General features: G+C 46.3%; 1 protein-coding gene across 1 annotated transcript in view; it reads right to left on the bottom strand.

Moving 5' to 3' along the window:
- syne2b (spectrin repeat containing, nuclear envelope 2b) overlaps positions 1-25649 on the bottom strand; it is a 106596-nt gene that overhangs the window by 43725 nt on the left and 37222 nt on the right. Inside the window, exons 50-71 of the mRNA XM_076749029.1 lie at positions 19733-23837; positions 18900-19109; positions 18423-18578; positions 17806-18047; positions 15211-17269; positions 14493-14827; positions 13904-14048; positions 13546-13746; positions 13201-13460; positions 12772-12931; positions 10242-10397; positions 9888-10028; positions 9592-9768; positions 9211-9348; positions 8880-9065; positions 8652-8765; positions 8294-8446; positions 7809-7925; positions 7487-7624; positions 5342-5476; positions 4638-4712; positions 2936-3094 (exon numbers count right to left, since the gene is read on the bottom strand). Coding sequence (XP_076605144.1) covers positions 2936-3094; positions 4638-4712; positions 5342-5476; positions 7487-7624; positions 7809-7925; positions 8294-8446; positions 8652-8765; positions 8880-9065; positions 9211-9348; positions 9592-9768; positions 9888-10028; positions 10242-10397; positions 12772-12931; positions 13201-13460; positions 13546-13746; positions 13904-14048; positions 14493-14827; positions 15211-17269; positions 17806-18047; positions 18423-18578; positions 18900-19109; positions 19733-23837 — 9562 coding nt within the window. The remainder of the gene's footprint in view (positions 1-2935; positions 3095-4637; positions 4713-5341; positions 5477-7486; positions 7625-7808; positions 7926-8293; positions 8447-8651; positions 8766-8879; positions 9066-9210; positions 9349-9591; positions 9769-9887; positions 10029-10241; positions 10398-12771; positions 12932-13200; positions 13461-13545; positions 13747-13903; positions 14049-14492; positions 14828-15210; positions 17270-17805; positions 18048-18422; positions 18579-18899; positions 19110-19732; positions 23838-25649) is intronic.

The following is a 25649-nucleotide window of genomic DNA, read 5'->3' as shown; positions in this document are numbered from 1 at the left end:
CAGGGGTGGAGCTGAGTCAGCAGCAACACAAACGCTGAACACTTCGTCCTCAAACTGTCTGCAGCTGTCAATCACCCGATCTTTATCCAATCAGAACGTCATCCAGCGGTTTTAGTGCTCTTTTATTCTGCTCTTCTTTAGCCTTTTTTTGACCCCCGCTTCCCTTTCAGAGTGGATTAGGAGCATTTTGCACGGAGCAAGTTCAAACTCACAAAGAGTCCAATGATTTCCTTTCATCGCTGAGCTTTGAGCATAAAGTAGCCTGAGACTCCTGAGGATTTGATGCAGGAGGTGAACACCAAGAGTCAACAAAGCTGCTTTCAATGAAACATTTGACTCAACCATTCACAGGGCTTTGATGCCGCGTCAGTCTAACGTGAATGTACAGAGCCCTCTGCTCATCAGAGGAGACTGTTTCTGATGAACGTTCGCCTCAAATGAGTAATACAGAAGAATACTAATGCTTAGACCTCTGAAGGTAATTTGGCCCTTCCCTTCTGAGCTATTCAGGGCTGCAAAACAACATCAATAAAGATAACACAACATGTTGCTATCAGAGTCAAAGTTCAATATCAAAGTGTGTCTGAGTGAACAGAATGAGAGCATGAATTCACAAATGGACTCTTTCACAAATAGAGAAGCAAAATGTAAAAAATGCAGGTGAACCCAACACGGCATTCATCAGGGCTGAGTGAGTAAACTCAGATGAGCTGCACGTCAAACTGCAAGTTGTATTACAGGTCAAACATAAAATCAACCGTCAGGTAGATGTTATGTAGTGACTGAGTCCACCGGTGAGTCATTCATGTGCTGTTAGGAGGACGGTGGATCATGCTGGAACCAGAGCAGTGAGTGTGGGTCATATTTGTTTTGCTTACCAGCTGAGGGCACGGGCCCTCGGCGTCGCTGCGGCGCCGCGCTCTGAGTGTGCAGGCGGGGGAGGCTGCAGGCTCCGAGGCCTCGGCTTGCTCTGCTGACGTTACGCTGGCTTTAGGATGTGCGTGTGCGGCGGCGGCTGTTCCTACAGGAGGTTTGACAGATGCTGGCAAACCGCCGTCCACCTCACTGCTCTCTGCCCTCACAGCTGTAAAGTCTGTCACTTCCTCTCTAGGTGTGCGTGAGTCCTTTGTGCAGCCTGCAGGTGTGTGTGTGCTCTGTGTGTGTACTGTGTGTGTCTTCAGCCCCTCTGGGTCATCCCCCCTCCATGCAAGCCCCCTCTGTCCCTTCATGAGCTCCTGACACAGAGAAAGAGAGACGGAGGAGTGGATCACTGATACGGGTTTATTTGTATTTGTGCTCTGGTTTGGATATGTGGACAGAATGGAAAGACAAAAGTGGAACAAGGTACAAGTACAGCACATGCCATGTAACTTAAGACATCTCAGTAACGCTGCTCCCAGGTGAAAACCTTGTATCTCCAAAATGGCACATTGTTGTGTTCTTACTGCTCTTAAAGTGACACTGATGAACTGCTGAATGCTGCACACCAGCAGGTAAGATCATCTTCTGATCACCTGAGTACAATCGTAGGCTTAAAGTAAATTTGGAGATACGTGGTTTTCACCCGCCAACAGTCGCGTGTTAATCAGTAATCATGTCAAACCAGTGCATTTTCATGGCCGACAGTCATCTTAGAAAAGCTAATTCCTAATTTCTTTCTTATGGAAATACAAACAGCAGATGCATAAAAGCAAGCGAACAGGAGTTTATTCTAACAGATGAGCTCAGACAGCAAACCAAAGGCCCAGAATAAAGACTTTAAATCACCATTCCCTCTATGATACATTATAAAACATGGTTCACAAAACACGTCTGAGCACACTTTGTTTGTGCCTTTAATAAAAACATGTCAGAGTTAAGGTCCATGCAGGAGCTTAAAGCCCGTCCACCCCACAGGCTGAACACCGTCAGTCTGCTCTCACCAGCCCGACAACCACCTCTCACAGAGTCTCAGATAATGTGCCGAGTCATCTCAGCGGCGATGAATCGGCAGAATTAAGCTGAGGATGGTAGTCCTTCATGTAAACACAAATAAACTTGGAAAAGTCCATCTTTGGCACACGTCTGACCTGATGTCCTGTCCTCCGTTTTATTTGTCCGAATGCAACAAACACTGATTAAGAATTCAATGTAAACAAAATGTCCACAGCTCTGAACCGCTGGAGGACAACATCTGGAAATCTCTGCCATGTAAATGCACTGAGGGTTGAGAGTAAGACACCTCTGGAAGAACCTGGAGGTCTAGGCTCGGTGCTCTAGACTTGGTTCTGGGAGAGTAAGTGTTCTACGTTTAGTTCTGGAAGAAGGTGTTCTGAGTTTAGTTGTAGCAAAAGTCAAAAGCAAGTTCCAGGTCTTCTACAAGATCCCACAGGAAGCCTTGAAATTACAGCTGGATTCTAGAAGAAGTTCTACAGTTGGATCTACAAGAAGTTGGAAGATCTAACACAGGTTCTGGTAAGCAGAAACGGGAGTTCTACGTTAGGTTCTAGAAGACGTGAGGAGTTCTGTGGTTTGGTGGCAGCTGGACTCTACAGCTCCCTCTACAAGCCACATGAAGCTCTAGATCTGAGTGCAGAAGAAGAGGTCATGGACTTTGGTCTCGGATCATTTGGGACTTCCGGGACTTGTTCTAAAAGACTTTGCATGGAGCCTTGATTCCAGAAGACACAGGGAGGTCTAAGATTGAATCAAGAAGGCTCTAGAGGAAGCCTTGTTTCTACAGGACCTGTGTTCTATGGCTGGATCTTGAAGACTTTGGGTGATCTTCAGTAAGCTGTAGAAGAACTCTGCCCCTAGGTTTGGCTCTAGAAAAACTCAAGGGTTTCTAGAAGAAGTTAGTTTTCTAAGGTTTTATTCAGCACATGGTTCTACAAGAAGCTAGAAGTTCAACGCTCAGGTCAAGAAGAAGTGAGAAGTTCTAGGTCTAGGAGACTACACATTTCTGCGGGGCTCCAGGGTCGGATTTGGAGACCTTTGCGGTGGAGGCTGTGTTTACCATGCGGTCAGGCAGTGACTGAGTTCTGACTGTGCCCGGCGCTTTTGATAAAGCTTCAGATGAACTTGCTTCTGTGGTGTCAGTGGTGGCCTGAACATCCTAAAGAAACATGAGCAGGGTTAGAAGATCAGTCAGGTCAGTCAGTTACATACACTGATCACTTGGTCTACAGGGTTACCAGGACAAGGACTCACACAGTTACTGATGCACTCCGTTACTGAATTACAGTACACAGTGTTACTCACATCTTTTTGTTATGTTTCTTGTATTAGCTGCTGTATTGAAATACAAAATCAATGGCTCTTATTGGCAGTTTTCAATATTTATTCATTCTTATTGAAGGATTTACCAAAAATACCAAAGTTGGCTGAGGAAAAACAAACAAGTAAAACCTTTAATTCAGATTGGTTAAGTGATAAGGCTGGTTTTACTCCATAAATGTTACTGTCAACAAATGCAATGAAAAGACAAAAACCAACAATGCATCACCCGACTTTCCTCTCCTCAGGTACTCAGGCCCAAACCTGCTGACTCCTACTGAAGACGTGAATCTTTAAAACAGGGTCACACACTGACCTTTGTGAAGAAGGTAAAATCATTTCTTAAACAGATTCACGCTGGAACAAACAGAAGTCCACAGTGCTGGTTTTACAGACTTTTTACAGACATGGATTTGGTTTGTCTTCACCGCAGCAGGACAGCATAGGTACGACTGAGTGACAGTAAACTACAGGACGTGTGTTCATGGCAGTGCTGCGACTCCACCGTCACTGATTAACCTCGTCCACAGACCAGAATCTGTGACCCTGCAGGCTAACAACAGGAAGAACAGATGCAATACCTTTATTAACATCTCTGTTGGATTACAAGCAAACATACAATCAAGAGGCTCCCCGGACTCACTGCACGCGGCCTAACAAGGTCATACAGCGTGATGTCATCTGAGTTTGCAATTCAACTTTAAACAAGTTGAAATACCTGAAGGACGTGAAAGTAAACGGAGGTACCTGAGCGGGTGGAGCTGTGCTCAGCTCCCAGACGCTCTTCACAGCTCAGACTTTCATCACCCAGGCACAGTTTGCATTTCTTTTCCCTTTCAGCCAACACATTAGAAATAATGGGAATAACTCGACGACACGAAGGCCGTCGTCTCCACCGTCTCACCTGCTGAGCTACACCTGTGCACTCACACAACCGCAGGACTGGGAAGCTTTCACTAGTACGCAGCTAAGCCGGAGAAGTCGGAAAGAAACAGAAACAGTGCAGATGTGTCGGGATTTCCTTTTATTGTTTTGACAAAGGGAACAGAACAATAAATTTGAACAGATTGAAAATGGAACAAAATGAGTGATAACTTGAATTTCAATTACTCGTTACAACAAAAAAGTAATCCGAGTACTCTGACGCGTTAATTTCTAACGGTTCATGGTAATGAGTGCACGTTGTGGCTCATAGATGAGTTTTCAAATTAAATATGAGGCTTTGGATACACAGAGAATACATGTTAGTACGATCAATTCATTGTTGGTTTTGGTCTTTTGATTGATTTGGACAGACTCATCCCACTTAAAACAAGCTGAGCATTAATCATTAATCAACAGGAGCCAATGACGTTGGTCGACAGTGTTGACAGTTGAGTTACCTGTGTGTCTTCCCGTGTCTGCTCGATGCTTCGTCCAGCAGCACCTTCGGTCTCTCCTGGGACGACCGTCGCTCCCTAACACCGACAATGACAATGAAACAGTCAACCACAGCAAAATGTTAAAGGTTTGAGAGAGAGAACACTGCTGATGACTTTTCTCGAGCTGACAGAATTCAGTCATGTGTGGTGCTGCCACATGAAGCACAAACACTGTTCAACACTGCCCTCTAGAGGAGGAACAAACACACAGACGTGCAGGGAGTCTGAAGCATGAAGGGACACTATGGAGACTGAGGAGATGTAGTAAGGATCGGGGGGGCTTAGAAGCAACAACCAGCTCATATATAAGCAGGTAGATGGTAGCAGGGGGTGAGGGACTCATTGCCAGCAGTGATGTGGAGAGCAGAGTGACCCAGGTCAAAAAAGGTGGGATCTTACTCACATAGATCTTAATACGTTTAATGTGAACTGCATTGTTGGGATCAGTCATACAGTCTCAGTGTATTATCAGTCTAAAAGAACATTTTCCTGTAATTTGTTCTAAAAGTCCTTTTGGCTGGCAGTGTGCTAAACACCTCCCACCCTCAGTGTGTGGCTGACCTCGGGTCACAGGGAACTCTGAGGGGACAGAGGCGACTAGAAGGACTAACAAAGACAGAAAATGGATGAAAGGTTTTTCCACGGCGGCTCTCGGTCTTTGTTACCTCTGGAGAAGCGCCCAGGAGAGCATCCCAGAGCCACCATAAAACACCTCCTCCACCTTCTTCCACTCTCTGCTCCTCACTCCCTTTTCTCTCTGTGGCTTCTTCAGCCTGGAGCACGCCTTGATGCTCCCGCTGCTGACACGGAAACACCATGTGCAGAGTCACACGGGCTGGTCAAACGTGCATCTGGGACACTGAGCTGCAAGCTGTTGCTGCTTTTGAATGTCAGTGTTTGCTTTTTAACTCAATAAATTAGACACTATATGGCCAAAGAAAGTGGACACCTCTACTAATGATTGAGTTCAGGTGTTTCAGCCATACCTGTTTCTAAACGGTGCATAAAATCCAGCACATGGTCACAAAATCTCTACAGACAAACATTCAGACAAACATGGCGCTGTCATAGGATGCCATGCCAAGTCAGCTTCAGAGTTTTCTGAAACCTTGATCTTCCCCAGTCAGCTCTACGTGACACTATGTTGAAGTGAAAGTACCAAGAAGCAACAACACCTCTGACTCACGCAAACTCCCAAACTGTGGACGAGTGCTGAAGCTCATGGCGGGTAAAAATCTGCATCGTCTCATCAGAGTTCCAAACCAAAGACGAGGTTGGACGGGGAGGAACTCGAGTCCTGACCTCACCCCCACTGAAAGCCTTTGACCTTTGAGACAGGCCGCCTCGTCCAGCTGCAGTGCCTGACCTCACAAACAGGCAGACACAAAACTGAGTGGAAAGCCTTCACAGAGGAGTGGTGGCTGTTACAGGGGAGGGGGTGGGACATATTACAGGCCATGGTTTTAGAATGGGACGTCCAAAAAGCTCATATGTGTCCACTGACTTTTGGCCATACAGAGTATGTTTTCTAGCCCCTCTAATCTCTGAAAGAGGGGGGCATGTCTGTTTGTTGAATACTTGGATATTTCATTATCTTGTTCACTGATTTCAATGAAATGTTTGTCTACAGATCAAGGAAAGAGTAGATGAAATGTTTTTTAATTGGAGGTCAAGGAATTACCTTAAAAGATGTTGCAACACTGCAAAATAAATAAACTGAAGCGAATGTTTTCACCATTTTCACTCCCTGAGAGCGGGACACTCAGCTATGAGGCCTCTAATAAATGAATATCTAAACCAGAGGAGGCTGGTCCGTTGAGACAGGCGAGGTTTCTCCTGCTCTAATTATAATTAAAAATATAACTAGGTGGTAAATAAATAAATACAAAACATTTCGATCTCTTCCTTCTGATTGTAAATCTTCGACAGCGACACCTGCAGGCGAAGGCAGGCAGTGCGAGGTGGTGGTGGAGGGCAGAGGAGGACGGGCTCCTGCTGAACTCCTTATATCAGCTTAATGTACTTCATGGGTTCATGCTAAACTATAACTGGCCAAAACAGGTGAAATGATGCTTCAAGCTGGAGCAGTGAACATCAAGGCCAGTTTTCGCTGGATGTGAACTGTCTTTGTGCCAATGAGTGCACAGCAAACCACAACCTTAAGCTCGATGTCCCACTTTCTGCACTTTCAACAGTTTGCACTGAACTCATCATCACGTACAAATGAACAATGCTGTACTTTGAAGCATGCAGGGACGAAACACATTAGGAATAAGTCAGATAACTTTGTTAATAACACATGGAGGAATGGCTGAGCACGCGTGTTAGAACACATCACGCTTCACACGCATCATGGATCACGTATCACGTACAGCGGTGAGTACTTGATATTCAAAACATCATCCAGTGACGGTATTTTCACATAAATGAAGTAATAGTGAGAACAATGAGGGATGATGCCCCCCCCCTCTGCATCCCCTCGCAGCAGACACAGTGTAGTGACAGAGCGGCTGTTAAGCTGAATGTCAGCCTACTCTGCCTGACTCCTGGAGCATCAACAGTCTGACTGCTGCGTATTGATAAATCCATGCTGCTGTCTGTGGTGCTGAAGCCACAGACAGATGTTGATTTCCCTTCTGTCAGCTTTGTCTTGGATCTATAATATTCTGTAAACTGTAGACTATAAATGCTCAATTCTGTATGATATTGCAGCATAGATACTCTGCAGAGTATCATAAAGATACAGTGTTCAGTAGTTGTTGTTTCTATCGGTGTTAAAAACCAGCAGGAGGGCTCTCTGGCCTCCTTACCTGAGCGCTGTCAGGTGTCCAGGACTTTCTCTGTTCAGGTGAGGACTGCTCCACGGTCAGCAGCATGGCTCCGGATCTCCTCAGGACGTCTGCTTCAACGTGGGCGATTCTGATTTGGCCCTGCTCTGCGCCTTCCTTCTGAGAGGCGGCACAACGCTCAGATTTTACTCATGTGACTGTTTATTGTTTTCTATGACTGATGAGCTGCAGAATCTTGACAATGCAGAATTTTAAGTTTTACTACTTTAACTACTGCTGCGGTCACTGAACACCACTTCGAATAAGAAGTGTGAATTAACATAAAGCCATGAAGCGAACTCACCTCAGCCTCCACTGAAGCAGATGTTAGGAGTTGAGGCCCAGAGGTCGTCTGCTGGGCTGACGGAGCTTTGGCTTGGATCGGAGTCGGAGGCAGCTGGATGAACAGAGCGGGGACCTTCTACAGAAAGGAGGAGAGCCGAAGGTTAAGTGAAGGTCACTTCTAGTTTAAGCACCTGACTGACTGACTGACTGAATGACTGAATGAATGACTGACTGACTGACTGACTGACTGACTGACTGACTGACTGTCAGACTGAGTGACTGACTGGCTGACTGACTGGCTGGCTGGCTGACTGACTGACTGACTGACTGGCTGACAGACTGGCTGGCTGGCTGACTGGCTGGCTGACTGACTGACTGACTGACTGACTGGCTGACAGACTGGCTGGCTGACTGACTGGCTGGCTGGCTGGCTGACAGACTGGCTGGCTGACTGACTGGCTGGCTGGCTGGCTGGCTGGCTGGCTGACTGACTGACTGACTGACCTTCTCCAGTTCCAGCAGCAGAGACTGGAGCTGGTCCACCACAGTGAAGACAGTCAGAGTCTCTTCAGCCTTGTCGGGAAGACAAAGACCTGGTTTACACTTCTGGATCTCAGCTACAGTCCTCCTCATGGACTGGATCCTCTGCTCGACAGCCTGGACAGAGAAACACTCATCACAAACACTGTAACGCCACTTTGTTCTTAATCTTCATGTATGCTGCTTGAAACATGACAATGCTGCCATCTTGGCCTGGACTCCCTTGAGACAGAGGTTTTGGGATCTCAGTGGGACTCACCTGGTTAAATAAAGCTACCACCGCTGAGAAAGATGCTTCCTTCCCTCCTTCACCACGTCTTACCTTGAGGCTTTCTTCTCTGGGGCTGGGGAAAGTCTCTGGAGACGATAATAAGGTCTTGATCTCAGCCACATCGTTCTCCATCCGCCGGACCTCACTCTCAATGGCTTCCACCTCCTAGACAGTAAGAGATGAATCAGTATTCACGAAACACAAACATCTGAAGAGAGTTACGCTGACAGACACACAGAAAATAACATCTGCTAAGCAGTTCAGTGATCTGAGACTCACGGCAGCGGCGTGCTCCAGCTGAGACAGAGGAGCAGTGAAGCTGTCTTGAACGTTGGCCACTTGGCGATCGGCCTCGATCAGCTGTTCCTGGAGAGCTGTGATGTCACAAACCGACGACATTTCCTTCAGGACTGAGCTGAAGCCCTGCAGCGTCTTTCGGATCTGGACTGAGTCATCCAACACCATCTGGAACAGAACACAGACAGTCGTTTCTGCTGACAAATGTGCTGATAGTCAGTAAAGATCCATCATTGATGTTGAACTGAATCGCACATCACAGCAAAGTGCTACACAGGAAGAGTGTAGACTGACCACAGATCAGTGTACCGACCTGCAGAGCGTGAACGTGGCTGCTCAGACATTTAGCGGTGGTGTAGGTGCAGGGTGCAGCGAGCCAGGACTGAGCCTCGGCCATCCAGCTGGTGGAGCTGTTGATCATCTCCTTATGCTCCTGAAGCCACGTATGAATCTGAGCACAAACGATAGCGAGTTCAGAAACTTAATCAAGAAACCGAACCAGCCGTGTGAACACTGCTGCTGGTTACCAGCCATGACAGACACTTCACATGTTCCCTGAACTAGTGACATTATCAAATCTGAATGGCAGAACTAAGATGGCTTTGACTCAGAAATCATGAGCAGGACAGTTCGACAGGGAACATTAAACACGGGCAGCTTCAGACGTGAGAACGATGACTGAGGTCCTGCTCACCTTGCTGATGAGGGTGGTCCTCTGCTCCGCTTGTTTGGCCAGCTGTGAGTGGAGCTGCTGGACCTCCACCAGTCTCTCAGTGAGGGTCAGCGCCTCCTCTGGCCTCTCCAAGTCCTGCATGTCCACCTCCAGCGCCGCGAGACACGAGTGCCACACGTCCAGCTCATCCCACACACGCTGAGCACACACAAACACACACACACGACTTACTGATGATTTATTCAGCCGTGACACTGAAGTCTGGGTGGACATTATAACAGAAACACCTGCAACATAACTTCCACGTCACTCCTCACCTTCTGAGTGACCTTTGCTTGAATCACGCTGGGGCTTCTCTGTTCAAGTCTCTTCTGAACTGACCTCAGGCCAGCCTGGATCTCAGACAGCTTTGCCCCCAGCCTGTGGACGGGCCCGCTCCTCTCCACCGCCTCTCCCACCTGACGGACGAATCAAGACCAAACATCAACAGCGATCGGCTGAGAGTTAAATGATTGTGTGTCAGATATGTCGGCTGTAAAGATGTCTTTAGGTTAATCTTTTCTTTTCTTCTCACAAACATAATCCTATTAGATTTGGTTCAAGTAACCAAAAGTATCATCAGAAAGTCTGCAGACATTTGCAGTTTCAATGTGTAACAGAGTCTTTTGTACCTTCACTTCTACTCGGTGCAGTGACTGTGTGGCCTCCTGCAGCTGGCTTTCGATCTCGACCGGGACCAGAGTGTACATGTCTGAGTACTTCATCTTCAGGCTCTCCATGATGCGCTGGAGCAAGGCCTTCTGGGTACACAGCTGGCTGTGAACCTCCTAAAACCACAGAGAGAAATACAGTGTGAATGAGCAGAACAGATCAAGTCTAACAGAAAGTCTGACGCTTTGTCTTCTGCAGCCATGAAAAAAATCTCAATATCTGCTGATTTCATTGCGAAGAGCCACAATTACTCTTTGAGAAGATCATTTCTCAACACTGAAAAAAAAACAAAACAACACCTTTAAAAAAAAACACAGTTCACTTTCCTACAAGCATCAACACCAGCACTAACTCTGTCAGGAAGAGCGTAGATCAGGTGTAACTGAGTGATTATTCAGTCAAACAGCAGTGTGTTATAGGAAAAGGACTCAGACATCGATCTGATCTCCATCTCACTGGACGCTCTCAGCGCTTTGATTAGCAGTTAGCAGCTCTCTCTCCTGTGCTGCTTCCATCAAACAGAGTCTACCTCTCCAGAGTCCCTCAGTCCCACTATAATCAAAGTGAACTCTTTACACCTCAGCAAGATTCTGCTTTCCAGTAACAACCCACACCGAATGAGAAAATCTGAGAGATAAAGCAGAGGAGACTACCTGGGTCTGAACACGTCCGATGCTCTGCTGGAGAGGGAGGTGCATCCTGTTATCACTACGGGAACTGAGCGTGCGTGTGTGTGTGTGTGTGTGTGTGTGTGTGTGTGTGTGTGTGTGTGTGTGAGCGATACAAAGGCTGGGAGGATGAGAGGGTATGGGGAGACTTTTCAGTGGGACACGGTGAGTGCAGTGTGTGTGTGCCACTTGTTTTGTGTCTGTCTTTGTGAGGACCGATTTGCATTTTAAGAAACAGATGACAATTTCAGAAAATCAGGACATTTTAGGAAAAAAAGGCCTTTTGAAGCAAGTCTGTACATTTTTGAAAAGTGACGACAATTTCAGAACGTCTGTACATTTTAGGAAAGCGGGGCTGAAAGTTTCTCTGAGTTCATGTGTTCATCTCCTTCATCCAATCATGTGTTCACAAAGTGGTGAACTCGCTCTATCCTCTGTCAACGACTGAGCCTTTCCAGGATGCCCCTTTCATACCCAATCACGATCCTCTGACCTGTTACCAATCAGCCTGTTTACCTGTGGAATGTTCAAACAGGTGTTTTTGGAGCGTTCCACATCTTTCCCAAAAATCAATGAAGCTGATGAGGACAAACATGAAATATATGGACTTTGTGCTGTTTTCAGGTCAGTTTAAGTCAGAGAGGATTAACAAATGATCACATTCTGTGTTTTACTGATGTTTTATGCAGCTGTTTTTTCAATCACAGTTGCAGGAAAGTCTGTATATTTTAGGAAGGTGAGGACATTTTGTCTGCTGCTTTCTTCTTGAATGGACTATTTGAGGGTTAAGCTTGCTTGGTTTTAAGGTTAAGGTAACAATTAGGTTTACACTGAAGTGCAGGCCTGAGGAATGCATTATGTCAATGAGTGTCCTCACAAGTACAGAAGTAGAAGAGAGTGTGTGTGTGTGTGTGTGTGTGTGTGTGTGTGTGTGTGTGTGTGTGTGTGTGTGTCCATGGAATGACTTGGCCACAAAGGCCACCTGGAAGATCCACTTACACACAGACAAAAGGTGTCTGGTACAAGAGGAGGGGAGAGGGTGGTGGGAGTGATGGGGGAGATGTGGGGTGATGGGGGGGGGGTGTTCATCTCTTTCATTGACACAGACCCTCTGCAAGGGGAAGGGGTGTGGGTGTGTGTGTGTGTGTGTGTGTGTGTGTGTGTGTGTGAGGAGAGTGGATGAGGAGATGTTGGCCTCTGCTCAGGTTTCGGGACAAAGGGCAGAGCGGTTCTGCCGGTTGGTGGGTTCATACAAGCGAACAGCAAACAGCCTGCGGGCCCGAGGCCAAACCAACGGTTCAGTTCAGACCTTTCATATTTACTGGACGCCACGCAGTCAACAGCCTCTTTCTCTCTGAAAATGTTCAGTAGTTAAAATGTTTTTGGATGGAACACTTCCAGCTGAGCATTAAGACGACTCTGTTTCATGTGCTGTTGAGCTCTAATGCTGGAACAGTGAGCACAAACGCAGCATTGTGTTTTCAGCTCAGAAACTGTCCTCCCTCATTAGACTCATTATTTAGACTCCGCTGAGAGGCACTCGAGCTCTGAGCGCACTGCGATGTACCGTTTAGATCAGAGGTTCCTGAAGTGAATCTGGAGACACTCAGCGGTCCGACAGAGTCCAGCTGAAACCAAATTCAGTGTTTTTTCTGCTGCAGCAAACATATCTGCTCTGTATGAACACACCCAGCAAAATGGAAGCAAAACATTTTCAAAATAAAAGCACTGCTGGTTTGATGTAGAGTAACGTTCAAACTTCCTCTTTTGGGATTCTGAGCGAAGCAAACAAACGAGGTGTTTTTTAACACTCCTGGCCCACCTGAAGCTCCTGTGTGCTCTCGCTCTGCTCCATCTCTGACAGAAGACCATCAGCAGCCTCCAACCAAACCTGGATGCCCTGCAGCTCCTCCCGAATCTTTTCTCTCTCCTCCAGCTCCATCCTGGCTGCCTCCAAACCCTCCATGCTACTCTGCTTCACACTGTGAAAACACACAAACACATACAATAACTCAACAACTTCACAGCCTTTTACCTGAAAGAGAGAGTTTGCACATCCAGGGTTAAAGTCAAAGCACCTGAGGGCAGGTAAAGTACTGTCAGTGTAAATTATTTAAACACTGTAGAACCTCAGAGGCACTGCAGTAACATCCAGGCCACTTACGCAGGAGTAACATTATCATGTCTGATGTTCGTTTAGGATTACAAAACGAGCAAAAAATGCAAAATTTGATGTCAAACACCGTCTTACCTGTCGTATCGGGCCTGCATCACCTGCAGCTGCTGACAGAGCGGCGTGGGAGGGGCCTGCTCCAGGTGGGCGGGGACAGCCAGCAGCCTGGCAGTGCGCAGTTCCAGCGCAGACAGGGCTCGATGTTCACAGTCCAGTCTGTCCTGGTACTGTTCCCAGGACTGCAGCAGGTCCTGAAGGTCCTCAGTGGAGGTGTTCACCCGGAAGCCATCTGGAAGCTCCGCCTCCACCTGCTCCAGGACAATGGAGGCTTTCTCCACCTGCGAGCAGCGACCGCACACAGTATACTATAACTGACGGTAACAGCACATAAGTCACTGCTTTAAAAACCGTAGTTCTACTCACACTGTTGGTGATCTCGCTCCATTCTGCGATCCTCTGCTTACTACGAGTTGTCAGCTCTTGTGTGCAGCGAAGAAGTCTCGATACACGTTTCCAGACGGCAGTCACGGTGGCCTCCCTGCCTCCGCAACAGCTCTGCTCCGGGCACCACTCCTTCAGCTCCTCCAGACACCTCTGCAGGGACTCCACCTCCTCAGACAGAGCCTGCACAAGAGAGGGAGGCATGTCAATCAAAGGCCAAAATTTAGCTGCAGCTGCATTTGAAACAGTTCTCATTTTCTAAGATGATTTTCAGTGTAGAACTGAAAGCATATGTGTCCCTGGAGCGGTGAACCTGGAAGAGGATCAGTCTCTCACGTACTCTGAGCTTGGCTTGCTGGTTGGTGCAGTCAGCCAGACAGGTGACCTTTAGACCGATGACCTGTAAGAGGCTGTTCTCTGCACTCTTCACGCTCAGCATGATTTCATCTTGGCACTTGGTGTATTCTTTGTGGTTTTCTGCACACCTGAAACACACAATTATTTTTTTTTTCCATTAAAGTCTAATAAGAAGTCATTGCTTCGACTCATATGCACAAAAAAAACTGAAAGCACAGAACAGCCGTGGAGTGACACGTCTGTGGTGGGTCTTCCAGTCTCTTCCAGGTAAAATGTGTTTTGTGGCTGTTTGTTGAATGTTTCATTACATGCAGCTTTTTTTCCTCTATACTTTTCTTTAATCCTGAAAACTACATACATGTCACTAAATTAATGTGATGTGCAATGAATGAAAGTTATTATTGGTATTATTGTCTCATCTCAGAATGTCATACAGAAATCTGATCTTGGATCTGTGTAAAATAAATATTTTCCAAAGCAATTAGCAGCAGGATATCCAGATTAATCACTAGTACATACTGGCATCTGTAAGACTTTTATGATAAGCCGAGATATCAGACTTTGATCATTACCTGCTGAGACACTCCAGTCGTATGTGGCCCTTCGCCTGCAGAGTGGACATCCTCACCAGGAGCTGGCTCAGAATGTTCTCCTGGAGCTGCTCCACCTTCAGAGGGGACAGGTAAGGATGCAGGGCAGCCCGGCTCTGGAGCTGCTCTATGTGGGTCTGGAACTGCTGCTGCAGTGAGGCCAAAGCCTGCTGGGTCTCCCCCAGCCTTTCAGAGCAGAGTCCAGCAGAGCCCTGCGGTGGCAGCAGTGAGACCTCGATGTCCCTCAGGAACTGTACTGCTTGTCTCACAGCACATGTGTAGCTTCTCAAAGACTCTCTGGCGTGGGAGAGGTTCTCCTAAAACATAATCAACACAATTTCTTAACTACACACTCTTACACTGTTTCTGACCACATTAGCCATGTCTCTTATACTTCTTGTGTTAGTGTGCACACACGTGTGCTAAGTACAGTGTGATTCAAAATGTAAAAGATTTCTGCAGTAAGGTCTGAGCCTTGTCAAGGCCTGAACGTGGTCTGGCCTGGATTCTGATTTAGTATCAAATACTGTAGTATTACGTGTACGTAGGACAAGCTGTCAGACACAGTATGATCAGTCAATTAGCAAATGTTTCTCTATGACTGTATTGAAGTCATTGTAAATCCCATAAAAAGCATCTGAAAATCACAAAAACAATAAAAAAAAATACAAAGGAGTACATCAGAACTTGCCATTTGTACGTCACATCCAGAGAGAACTGCATTCTTCAAGTCCGTCAGATTTTGGGATCCACTTCCTTGTCTGGTTCCCTTCTTCTGCTCTAGAACCTCCAGCGCTCTCATTCTCGACTCTACGGTCGTCTTTAAAGTCATGATTCTCTGGTATTCTTTTTTAATCGCTGTTTCGTTTGGCTCCAACATGGGCAGTCTGCGGAGCTCCTGCAGGGTCTTCCAGAGGAAGGCCTGAGCGGCGTCCATCTCTGAGTTGAGGTCCAGCTCCTTCAGCAGGATCCTGTCGAGGATGCTGAGGTCGTTGTAGAGTGTCATCTCCAAGGTCTCAAGGGCCTCGTTGTTTTGTTTCAGTCTCTGGTGCTCTGCAGTCAGCTGTGAGGGGTAAAGGTCAGCAGAGATCATCTGGAGTTTGGACTGAGCCTCCTCAGACAAATACTTTATCAGAGGAAACTGGAAGAGGAGGCTCTGACAGAGTTTGTACTTCTCCTCAAGCTCCCTGCTGTCTTCTTTGGTCTGACGGGCCTGCTCCTGGATGTTCTCCTTCAGGTCCTCCACACACTGCCTCATGTACAGGTACCTCTCATGGTCTCTGGACTTCATCTCCAGGGAGGCCATTTTGCTGTGAAGTTCAGAGATAACGGAGTGCAATTCCCGTGCCTTTTCCTGTGGAATCCACGGTTGCAGAAGGTCAACCTGGGATTTGTGCTCCAAAATCATGTGTCTGAAAGGCTCCAAAGCTTGCAGGGCCTCCACTGTGATGGGGTACCTGTGCCTACTCAGATCTACTAGCATCTGCCTCATGTTTTTTTCAATAGTAACCAGGCTTGTCTTGCTAGAATCTAAAGTCTGTGTGAGTTCGTCGTGCTCCTTTTTGTTGGCCCTCTCATAGCTGCTGATGGCTTGGATGTCATCCTGGAGGTTGGTAAGCTTGTTAAAAAGCTGACAGTTCTCTGTGATGCTGAGTTCAGGGGCAATGTCTTTACTCTTCATTAGAAGAGCCTCACAGACAGCAGCTTGCCTCTCAGCCTCAGCCAGGGACTCTTGAATCTGACGAGCTCTGCGGTCCAGTTCAGCAGGGCTCCTGAGCTCATCGTCTGCACTCCTGGAGGCCTCTCTGTGCAGATGAGCCACAATGCACGAGTCTAGGTCAGCAATCTGCTCTGACAGCTTTTCCCTGGTCTGCAGTCCTGACTCGATCTCTCTCACAGCCTTGGATAGCGCCTCGGTAGTCGACTTTGAGAGTTCTTCAAGGGATTCCAGAGAAGAGCGCACCATGGGAACCTCTTCAGCCTGGTCCAGCTGTGGAAGGAGCTCAGTCACTTCCTCCACCAGTAACTCCAGTTGGCCCTGTTTGGCCATGACCTCAGACTGCAGCTTCTTTAGATCTCTGAGCTGCCGGTGCACCTCCTCAGGGAGGAGAGCCACCCTCTTCCTCCTGCCCTCAATGTCACTCTCTGTCTGCTTTGCCCAGGCAAGGCCGTCCTTCATCACCAAGATAATTTTCTCCATGATGGGGTTGCTGCTGTTCAGAGTGTGGGAGGACACTAGTTCCTCCGTGTGGCAAATTTGGTCTTTGACCCTCTGAAGCCCCTGCTCTATCTCTCTTGTTTCTTTCTTCCACCGTGCGATGAGGAGTAGCTCCTCTGACAGCTGCTGCAAATGAACAAGTTTCTGCTGGGCAGCTTTAACCTCAGCATTTGCCACCATCAGCTCCTGCGCCTTCTTGCAATGCCACTGAGTAACTATAGGTGACTTGGCTACAAGGCCTTTGCCGACTGTCTCTAAATGTTCCTGAAGACTTGATATCTCAGACAGAAGGCTGCTGGTCTCGCGAGAATGGACATTTGTGTGATACAAGGCCCTCTCCACAGCCCTTTCCAGGTCTCTCCACTCGTCTTCTAGGTTCTTCTGCTTAGTCTGTGCAGTTGCTCGCTCAGACCGGCTGAGGTGGGGAAATAGTTTGACGTGGGTCGCAAGCATCTCCCCAAGTACGGTTCTGTTCTCCTCCATACTTCTCTGTAAGGAGCGTAGTCGCTCTGCCTCCTTGGAGCTGCTCTCCTCCGGGGACCTGAAAGAACAGTCAGGTCAAGAAATCACGTGATTGGCTTTTACCATGTTAAAACAGATTATAGAAGATCTGAGTATGAGAGGTTGTGTGAGGTTTGAAATTTACATGAAGTTCAGCGTTAATATAAAAAATGGTGCTTTAGAAAAATTCAAAGCTTCGCGTCTCTTCTCTTTGGCCTTGACTCAGTCTTCCCCCTCCTTGCTTTCGAAGTATTTTGAGTTTCAGCTTGCTTGGTCTTGTATGTCGTGAGTTGGTGTTGTGGTGTGTTGGATTGTGCTGTTGTGTTACCTAATGGACTTGATTAGACCCCAGTAACCACTGGGGATCCTTTTTAAAGTTTTAAAGTGTATTCTTGAGTATCTAAAATTAAGAATTTCCAATTGTGATGAATGATAGCAATTGATATTATGGGTAGTTGACCCACTCTATCGAGTATTATTTATCATTAATGATGCAAACAGACTGTATCATGCAGTAGTACATGAAGTGCAACCTTCAATTAAGACATTCAAAGACAACCATAGACTCCAACTCACATTGTAACAGCGTCCAGTTCCGCTGTCAGTCTCTCCAGCGTGGTCTTGGCTGCTTGGGTCTGTCTGCAGTAATCATTCACCACCTGCAGCTGGGCCTCTTTACTCTGGATGACAACAGCTGCTTCCTGAACAGCAGTACACCACTGGTCCTCCACGAGCTCCAGAGCGTCCCTGTTCTCAGCATCAGCTTCTCTCAACTGAGAAAGCAGTGATACCTGTTCCTGGGCAGTCTCTTGGCACTCCTGTACTCAGCAAACCAAAGCAAACAGACACGCTCTTATTTAAAGTCTATGGTTGTAATGCAAATGTTTTATTTATTAGGATTTTGTGATTATTACCAAACACAAGTAAACTACACAGTTTGTTTGAACAGTAAAAGATTGTAAGGGCTTGTTGCACAAGTATTTTGTACTGCCAATGTGGACTTGTTAATATCTACCTTCAGAGCAGGCTGGTACAGATATGCTTTAAAGATGCCCATTCTGGAGGCACTTTATTATCACCTATGTTTTGCCAGCCTGCTGTCAAACTCCACCAGCATCTACAAATCAAGACGCTGCCATAAATTATCTTTTTATTTCTCTACTCAATCATGCACCCTGTCATTCTGATCACACCTGAGCCTCCTTCAGCTGCTGGGCCACGGCTGCTGGGTTGAGCTCAGCCGGTTGGTTCTTGCAGCTCAGGACTTTAGACGCCAGCCGGCTGAGACGATTGTCCAGGCCAGTGGTGGATGTAATGAGAGCCTCTGGAGCATCCTCCAGTGGTTTACCCTGAAGACACAGAAACACATTATTTATGTTATTTGCATCTCTTAAAGTAAGAACTAAATACTCTGAAATTTACCTGCATTAAAAAATGTCACCAGTTTTGGCAATTAACTGAGAATTTGTCGACATACAATGGAGAGCAATATGAAAGACATTAAAAAGGTAAAATAACATGACTTGAGCTAGATTCAAACCACCAATGCGGACTTCACATGCTAATCACACCAGTATTCTTACAGTATTCCCCTGTGTAAGATTTGACAAAGCTTAAGATGCTCCCAGTGTTTGCTTTAAAAATAATACCGGGTACAGTCACCATGATACCTCAATGAGTTGACTGTTGGGTCCTGTCTCTGCGAGGAGCTTTATTTCTGTGAAGATGTTCCCCATGGGAGATTCTTCTGCTCCTTCCAGAACAAGTTTCTCAGGAAAGGGCAATGCTCCCACCAGGGTTACCGAACCCCAGGTAAAGTCAGCTGAAGATTTCTGATCTGCCTGCAGTGATGTTGGTGATATCTTGTCAGCCTGGCACACCTGCTCCCATCGTGAAGACAAAACACCAGTATTAATGCAAGAAAAATTCTGACGCACAATTGTAAACAGTTTCTGCTGTGTTGAGAAAAGAAATCAGCTGCTCTTTGTGAAACAAGACGAATCCATTTGAATGACTTGGACTTTCAAGATAATGACATGTATGGGCAAGCTCATATTGCTTCCCTGAGGCGAGGAAACCGTTGGTAGCACAGGCGTAAATGTCTCAGGCTTATGTTCTTTGCTTTGTATGTAATGCTAATAAAATATATGTGGGTACGCCTTTGTACAGCTCTAAATGAAAAGTAAATATCTTAAGAATGTATGAATCGTCTACATTTTTACAAAGGCTCTAAAGGTACATTGACCAGTCAACCATGCACTCTGGAACAAGTGCAAACACAGATGTGAAAGGCAGAGGATGAACATATACGACTTCCCCGGAGCAAGAACACTCCTGGTGGTATTAAACACACAGACAGTACGGTCATGGAATAAAGTGTGCGAAAGGTCACGGTCAGTCCCTTTAAAACCATCTTAACAGAGTAACCTCAATGTGAGCAGTATGTTGGGTAAAGTAATCTATTATGTGTACTTGTTCACACATGAGTGCCCCCATGTCTTACCTGTGGCAAATCCATTCTCTGAAGCCTCAGTTCACCAGTGGAAGTGGTCGTGGCCATTGGGGGCTGAACCTTTTGGGTTTCTACCATGACCGTCTTTTCCTCTTCCTCTTCCTGAACTGTTGTCTTCTTCCCCTCCTTCTGGTCTTCTTTCTTATCCTGCTCTGCTTCTGTTGTGTGTCTTTCTGCATGGACTCCTGGGACCACACTGGGTTCTGAAAGGGATTCAGCAAAACCTTCTTCTACGCTGGTCACCGTCACTGCAGACTTTTCGGGCTGAGCATCAGTGGGAGTCCTATCCCTGGTTTCTTTCACTGTCTCAAGCTGGATACTTGATTCCACCCTTGGCTCCTTTTCTATTGTGATAGTTTTGTATTCATGCACAGTCATGCGGATTTCTCCCTTTTTAACAGACCTTTCATCCAGGCTCTTTGGTTCATCATCCACATCACTTGAGGTCACTTTAGCATGTTTTTCATAGACACCCTGATCCTTGACCTCTTGGGGTCTTTCCTGTGTGGTTTCGAGGAGTTCCAGCTGAGTCACAGTTTGGCTTGGTTTAAACTGGTCTTGTTCAGATATCTTTACAGAGTCTGTCCCTGGTTGATGTGACTCAGCAGCCGTGAGAATGGCAGAGGGAGGTAGATGAGTGGAGTCACTCTCAGCCACATTCTCTCGCCTTCCAGTACTGATTTCTTGCACTTCTACCCTTGTTGTCTCAACTGCAGCCTTGTCAGGTTGAACTTCAGCTGTAGTCTTATCTTTGTTTTCTGACACTTTGTCTCTATGTATAATAGTTTGAACTGCATCTACCCTGGACTCCTTTGCTATCGTGACAGAGATGTTTTCCTCCTCCACTTGAGCAGATGGTATATTTGGTTGTAAAACATGCACATCAGCCTCCTTGTGGATCTTCTCCATTCTGACTGACTTTTGATTCATACTCTTGGGTTCACTGTCCTTGTCTAGTGTCAACCCTTTAGGATGCTGTTCGTGGTGATCATATTCCTTGGTCTTCACTTCGACCATGGACACCCCTCCTGGCTGAACATCAGCTGAAGTCAGCTCTTTGTTTTCAGGCACTTTTTCGCACAGGTTACCTGTTTGATTTGCATCGCTTCTTGACACCTGTGCTATCATAAAAGATGTGATTTCATGCTCCTTTACAGTGGCCTCTGTATCTGGTTGTAAAATGTGCAGTTCAGCCCCTTTGGGGATTTTCTCTATCCTAACAGAAATCTCATCCAGGCCCTTGGGAACGTCGTGCGTAGCCTGTGCTGACACTTTAGGATGCTCTTCTTGGACTCCATGCTCCGTAACCTCTGCAGGTCTATCCTGTGCAGTTTTCAAGAGCTCTATCTCTGTTTCAGTCTGGCTTGGTTTTACTATGTCTTGCTCATAAATGCTTATCTCTATGAATTCTGTCTCCGTCACACATGGCTGCAATGACTCAGAGGCAGGAGAGGCGGGCTGAGCAGAGTCGCTTTGAGGCACACTGTCTTGACCTTCAGTACTACTTTCTTGCACCTTTACTGTAGTCTCTTCAACTACAGCTTTCTCTGGCATAACATCAACAGTCGTAACGCCTTTGATTCCTGGCAGTCTTTTACACTGGATACGCATTTGAACAGTATCGATCCTTGGCCCTTTTGCTCTTGTGACAGACGTGTTTGAATCCACCTCCAGACTGCTCGGTGTATCTAACATGACGCGCATGTCCAAGCTCTTGGGTACATTTTCCCCTCCATGTGTCGACAGTGTGGGATTCTGCTGGTGGACACCATGTTCGTCTTGCCAGTCAGTACCGCCTTCTTGCACTTCAACTCTAGTCATCTTATTTGCACTCTTCTCCGGCTGAACTTCCACAGCAGTCATATCTCTGTTTTTTGGCATTCTTTCACACTCAGTATTTGTTTGAACAGCATCTATGCTTTTTGCTCCTGTGACAGGTGTGTTTTCCTGCTCTGGACTGGTCTGTATATCTAGTTGTAGAATGCGCACTTCAGCCCCTTGTGGGATTTCCTCCTCTCTAAGAGGCTTCTCTTCCAGGCTCTTTGGTGCATCATGAATACCACGTGTTGATCCTTTAGCATGCTCTTCTTCAGGACCATGTTCCCTGTCCTTTTGGGGTCTTTCATATGTGTTTTCTAAGCGCTTCAACTGACTCACAGTTTCACTTGGTTTCATTATGTTTTGCTCAGGTGAGCATATTTCCGAAAACTCTGCCTCTGCCTTATGAGGCTGCACTGCTGAAAAAACAGCAGAGGTAGCTTCTGCCTCTGGTTGATGTGGCTTTATCTCATATGTGTTGGTGACTCCTGACTCTGGCAGATCGAGGACCAGATATCTCTTCTGAATCTCAGCTGTGTTTTCCCATAAGTTGTCAATGTATTCTGATAACCTTGGTGCATCTGTATGCTCAGTGGAGAGAGGTGGTTGTGTTTGTGACACTTTACTGAAGACTCTCACTGTAGACGGGGCAACGCTTTGTTCTGGGGCCTCTTTAGAGTTGTCTTCAGGCTCCTGTAACTCAGAATGTGGAGGTTTAGTCATAAATGAAATGGGTGTCAGGGCAGTCTCCAAAGGTTCAGCATGAGCAAACTCTGAGGCTGCAGAGGTCTTCACATTCTCACGTTTTGTTTTGGTTTCATCAGTATTTGTTTTGAGCGCAGGGGCTGTTTCTGGAGCAGTGGAAATCTCCTCACTGTTTGGCTCCCTGCTTGTTGGTATGGCCTTAGCTTTTTCCATAACAGCACCTTCAGTTTGCTGTCTTTTGATGGGTGAAAGTTTATCTTTTTCCACAACAGAAATTTCAGTTGTTTCTGTGACCACCTCTGGAGCTGAAGGTAGTCGCTGACTGTCAGGCTCTTCCTTGGTCCTTGTCAGCTCTGTAGTAGCAAGTTCTGTGGAGGGTTTAATATCCTCCAACTCTCTTTTCATTGGCGAAAGTGAATCTTTTTCCACGACAGTAGTTTCAGTTGTTTCTGTGACCACCTTTGGAGTTGAAGATGGTTTTTGAGTGTCAGGCTCTTCCTTGGTTGGTGTCAGCTCTGTGGTATTAAGTTCTAGGGAAAGTTTCAGACCCTTTGACGTTCTTTTGGTGGGTGAAAGTTTTCCTTTTTCCACATTAGTAATTTCAGTTGTTTCTGTGACCACCTCTGGAGTTGAAGATGGTTTTTGAGTGTCAGGTTCCTCCTTGGTTGGTGGTGTCAATTTCAGCCCCTTTGACTTTCTTTTGGTCGGGGAAAGGTTTCCTTTATCCACGACATTAGTTTCAGTTGTTTCTGTGACCTCCTCGGTAGTTGAAGATGGTTTTTGAGTGTCAGGTTCCTCCTTGGTTGGTGTCAGTTTCAGTCCCTTTGACGTTCTTTTGGTTGGGGAAAGTTTACCTCTTTCCACATTGGTAATTTCAGCTGTTTCTGTGACCACCTTTGGAGTTGAAGATGGTTTTTGAGTGTCAGGCTCTTCCTTGGTTGGTGTCAGCTCTGTGGTATTAAGTTCTAGGGAAAGTTTCAGACCCTTTGACGTTCTTTTGGTGGGTGAAAGTTTTCCTTTTTCCACATTAGTAATTTCAGTTGTTTCTGTGACCACCTCTGGAGTTGAAGATGGTTTTTGAGTGTCAGGTTCCTCCTTGGTTGGTGGTGTCAATTTCAGCCCCTTTGACTTTCTTTTGGTTGGGGAAAGGTTTCCTTTATCCACGACATTAGTTTCAGTTGTTTCTGTGACCTCCTCGGTAGTTGAGGATGGTTTTTGAGTGTCAGGTTCCTCCTTGGTTGGTGTCCGTTTCAGCCCCTTTGACGTTCTTTTGGTTGGGGAAAGTTTACCTCTTTCCACATTGGTAATTTCAGCTGTTTCTGTGACCACCTCTGCAGTTGAAGATGGTTTTTGAGTGTCGGGTTCCTCCTTGGTTGGTGTCGGCTCTGCGGTAGCAAGTTCTGAGGAAAGTTTCAGATCCTTTGACTTTCTTTTGGTAGGAGAAAGTTTTCCTTTTTCCACAACAGTAATTTCAGTTGTTTCTGTGACCACCTCTGGAACTGAAGATGGCTTCTGACTGTCAGGCTCTTCCTTGGTCTGTCTCAGCTCTGATTTTTGAAGACCCTTTGTCTTTCTTTTGGTTGGTGAAAGCTTACCTTTTTCCACAACAGCAGTTTCAGTAATTTCAGTTGGTCCTCTCAATTCTGGAGTTAGAGATGGTCTCGGACTGTCAGGGTCTTCCTTTGACTTTGTCCTAATTGGCATAACCTTAGTTTCTTCCACAGCAGCAGCATCAGTTAACTGACTTCCCTTTCCATGTTTCTCCATGGCCTGTGTTTCCTCCTTGTGAGAAAGTTCTGGAGAAACTTCTGGACTGTTTGACTTTCTCGTGGTTGTCAAGAGCTCACTGTCTTGCACAACAGTAGTTTCAGGTAATCCTGTGACTGCCGGTGCAGTTGAAGAAGCACTCCTACTTTCAGGTTCTTTCCTAGCTTCCTTTGACTCCAAATCAACACTTCCACCAATGACAGGTTCTAGAGCTGTGGAAACATCAAGACTTTTTGATTTCCTCCTGGTAGGTACAAGCTTTGTTTCTGTCAAAACAACAGCTTCAGTTTGCTCTACAAGCTTCTGTCTGACAGGCTCTTTTATGGTCTCTGTCACGTCACTGGGAGCAAGGTCTGGTAAGAGATTCAGACCCTTTGACTTTCTTTTGGTTGGTGAAAGTTTACCTTTTTCCTTCTCTATAACAGCACTTTGAGTTGGTCCTGTGACAGCATCCTGTGTCTGAGGCACCTCAGTGTCAGCAAGTTTAAGAGGAGGTTCTGTACATTTTGACTTTCTCTTGGGTGGTTGAAACTTACTTTGCTCCACAACAGCAGTTTCAGCTTGCCCTTGATCAAACTCTGTAGTTGCAGGATCATTTTCGGGTTCTTGTTTTGCTTCCTTGGGCTCCACACCAGTAACTATGCCAGTTTGAACTGTGGAGCTCAACGAAGGCTTCTGATTTCCAGGGTCTTGTTTTGTCTCTGCCATCTCTTTGGTAGCATGTTCTGGTGAGAGCTTCGATCTTCTTTTCGTTGGAGAAAGCTTATTTTCTTTCTCAACAACAGTTGGTGCTGTGACCACCTGAGGAGCTGAAGAAGACTTCAGGTCAGATGTGTCAGGTTCTTTATTAAATTCAGCACTCTTTGACTTTCTTCTGGTTGGTATGAGCTTTGTTTCCTCCATCATGACACTTTCAGTTTGCTCCCTCAAAGTCAAAGCAGAACTTTGACTTTCAGGTCCTTGCCTACTCTGTGTCTTCTGCTGGTCGACCTGTTTCAGAGGAAGTTTTGGACTCTTTGATTTTCGCTTGGGCGGTAAAATCTCACTTTGTTTCAAAGCAGCAGTTCCAGTTGGCTCTGGAACAAACTCTGAGGACGAAGTCTGCTCAGGTTCCTTCCCAAAACCTGCTGCTTTTTCAACAGTTGACACTGGCTCTGGAACAGTGGAAGCATCGAGACTATCTGACTTCAAGCTGGTTTGCATAAACTTAGTTTCTTCCACCTCAACAGCATCTTCACTTTGTTCTTTGGATCTAAGTAACAATACTGGACTGTCAGACTTGTCCATGGTCTGTGTCTGCTCCTTCTGAGAAAGATCTGGGGAAAGTTTTGGTCTCTTTGACCTTCTTTTGGTTGGCAAGAGGTTACTTTCTCCCAAAACAGTAGTTTCAACTGGTTGTGAGATCACCTGAGCAGCTGAAGTTTTCTGTTTTTTAAGTCCTTCCTGAGTTTCCTCAAACTCTTCAGTAGGTTCACTTTGGGTAGCAACTGGATCTGAAATTTTAAAACTATCTGACTCTTGCCCTGTTGGTACAGACTTAGGTTGCTCAGCATCTGTTTCTGTGATCAAAGCTGAAGTTAGGTGAGACATCGGATTCTCAGCATCAGCCTTGATCTGC

The sequence above is a fragment of the Chaetodon auriga genome, chromosome 14, assembly GCF_051107435.1.
Source record: "Chaetodon auriga isolate fChaAug3 chromosome 14, fChaAug3.hap1, whole genome shotgun sequence".
In the NCBI taxonomy this organism is placed as follows: domain Eukaryota; kingdom Metazoa; phylum Chordata; class Actinopteri; order Chaetodontiformes; family Chaetodontidae; genus Chaetodon; species Chaetodon auriga.
This window is presented reverse-complemented; position numbering and strand designations above follow the sequence as displayed.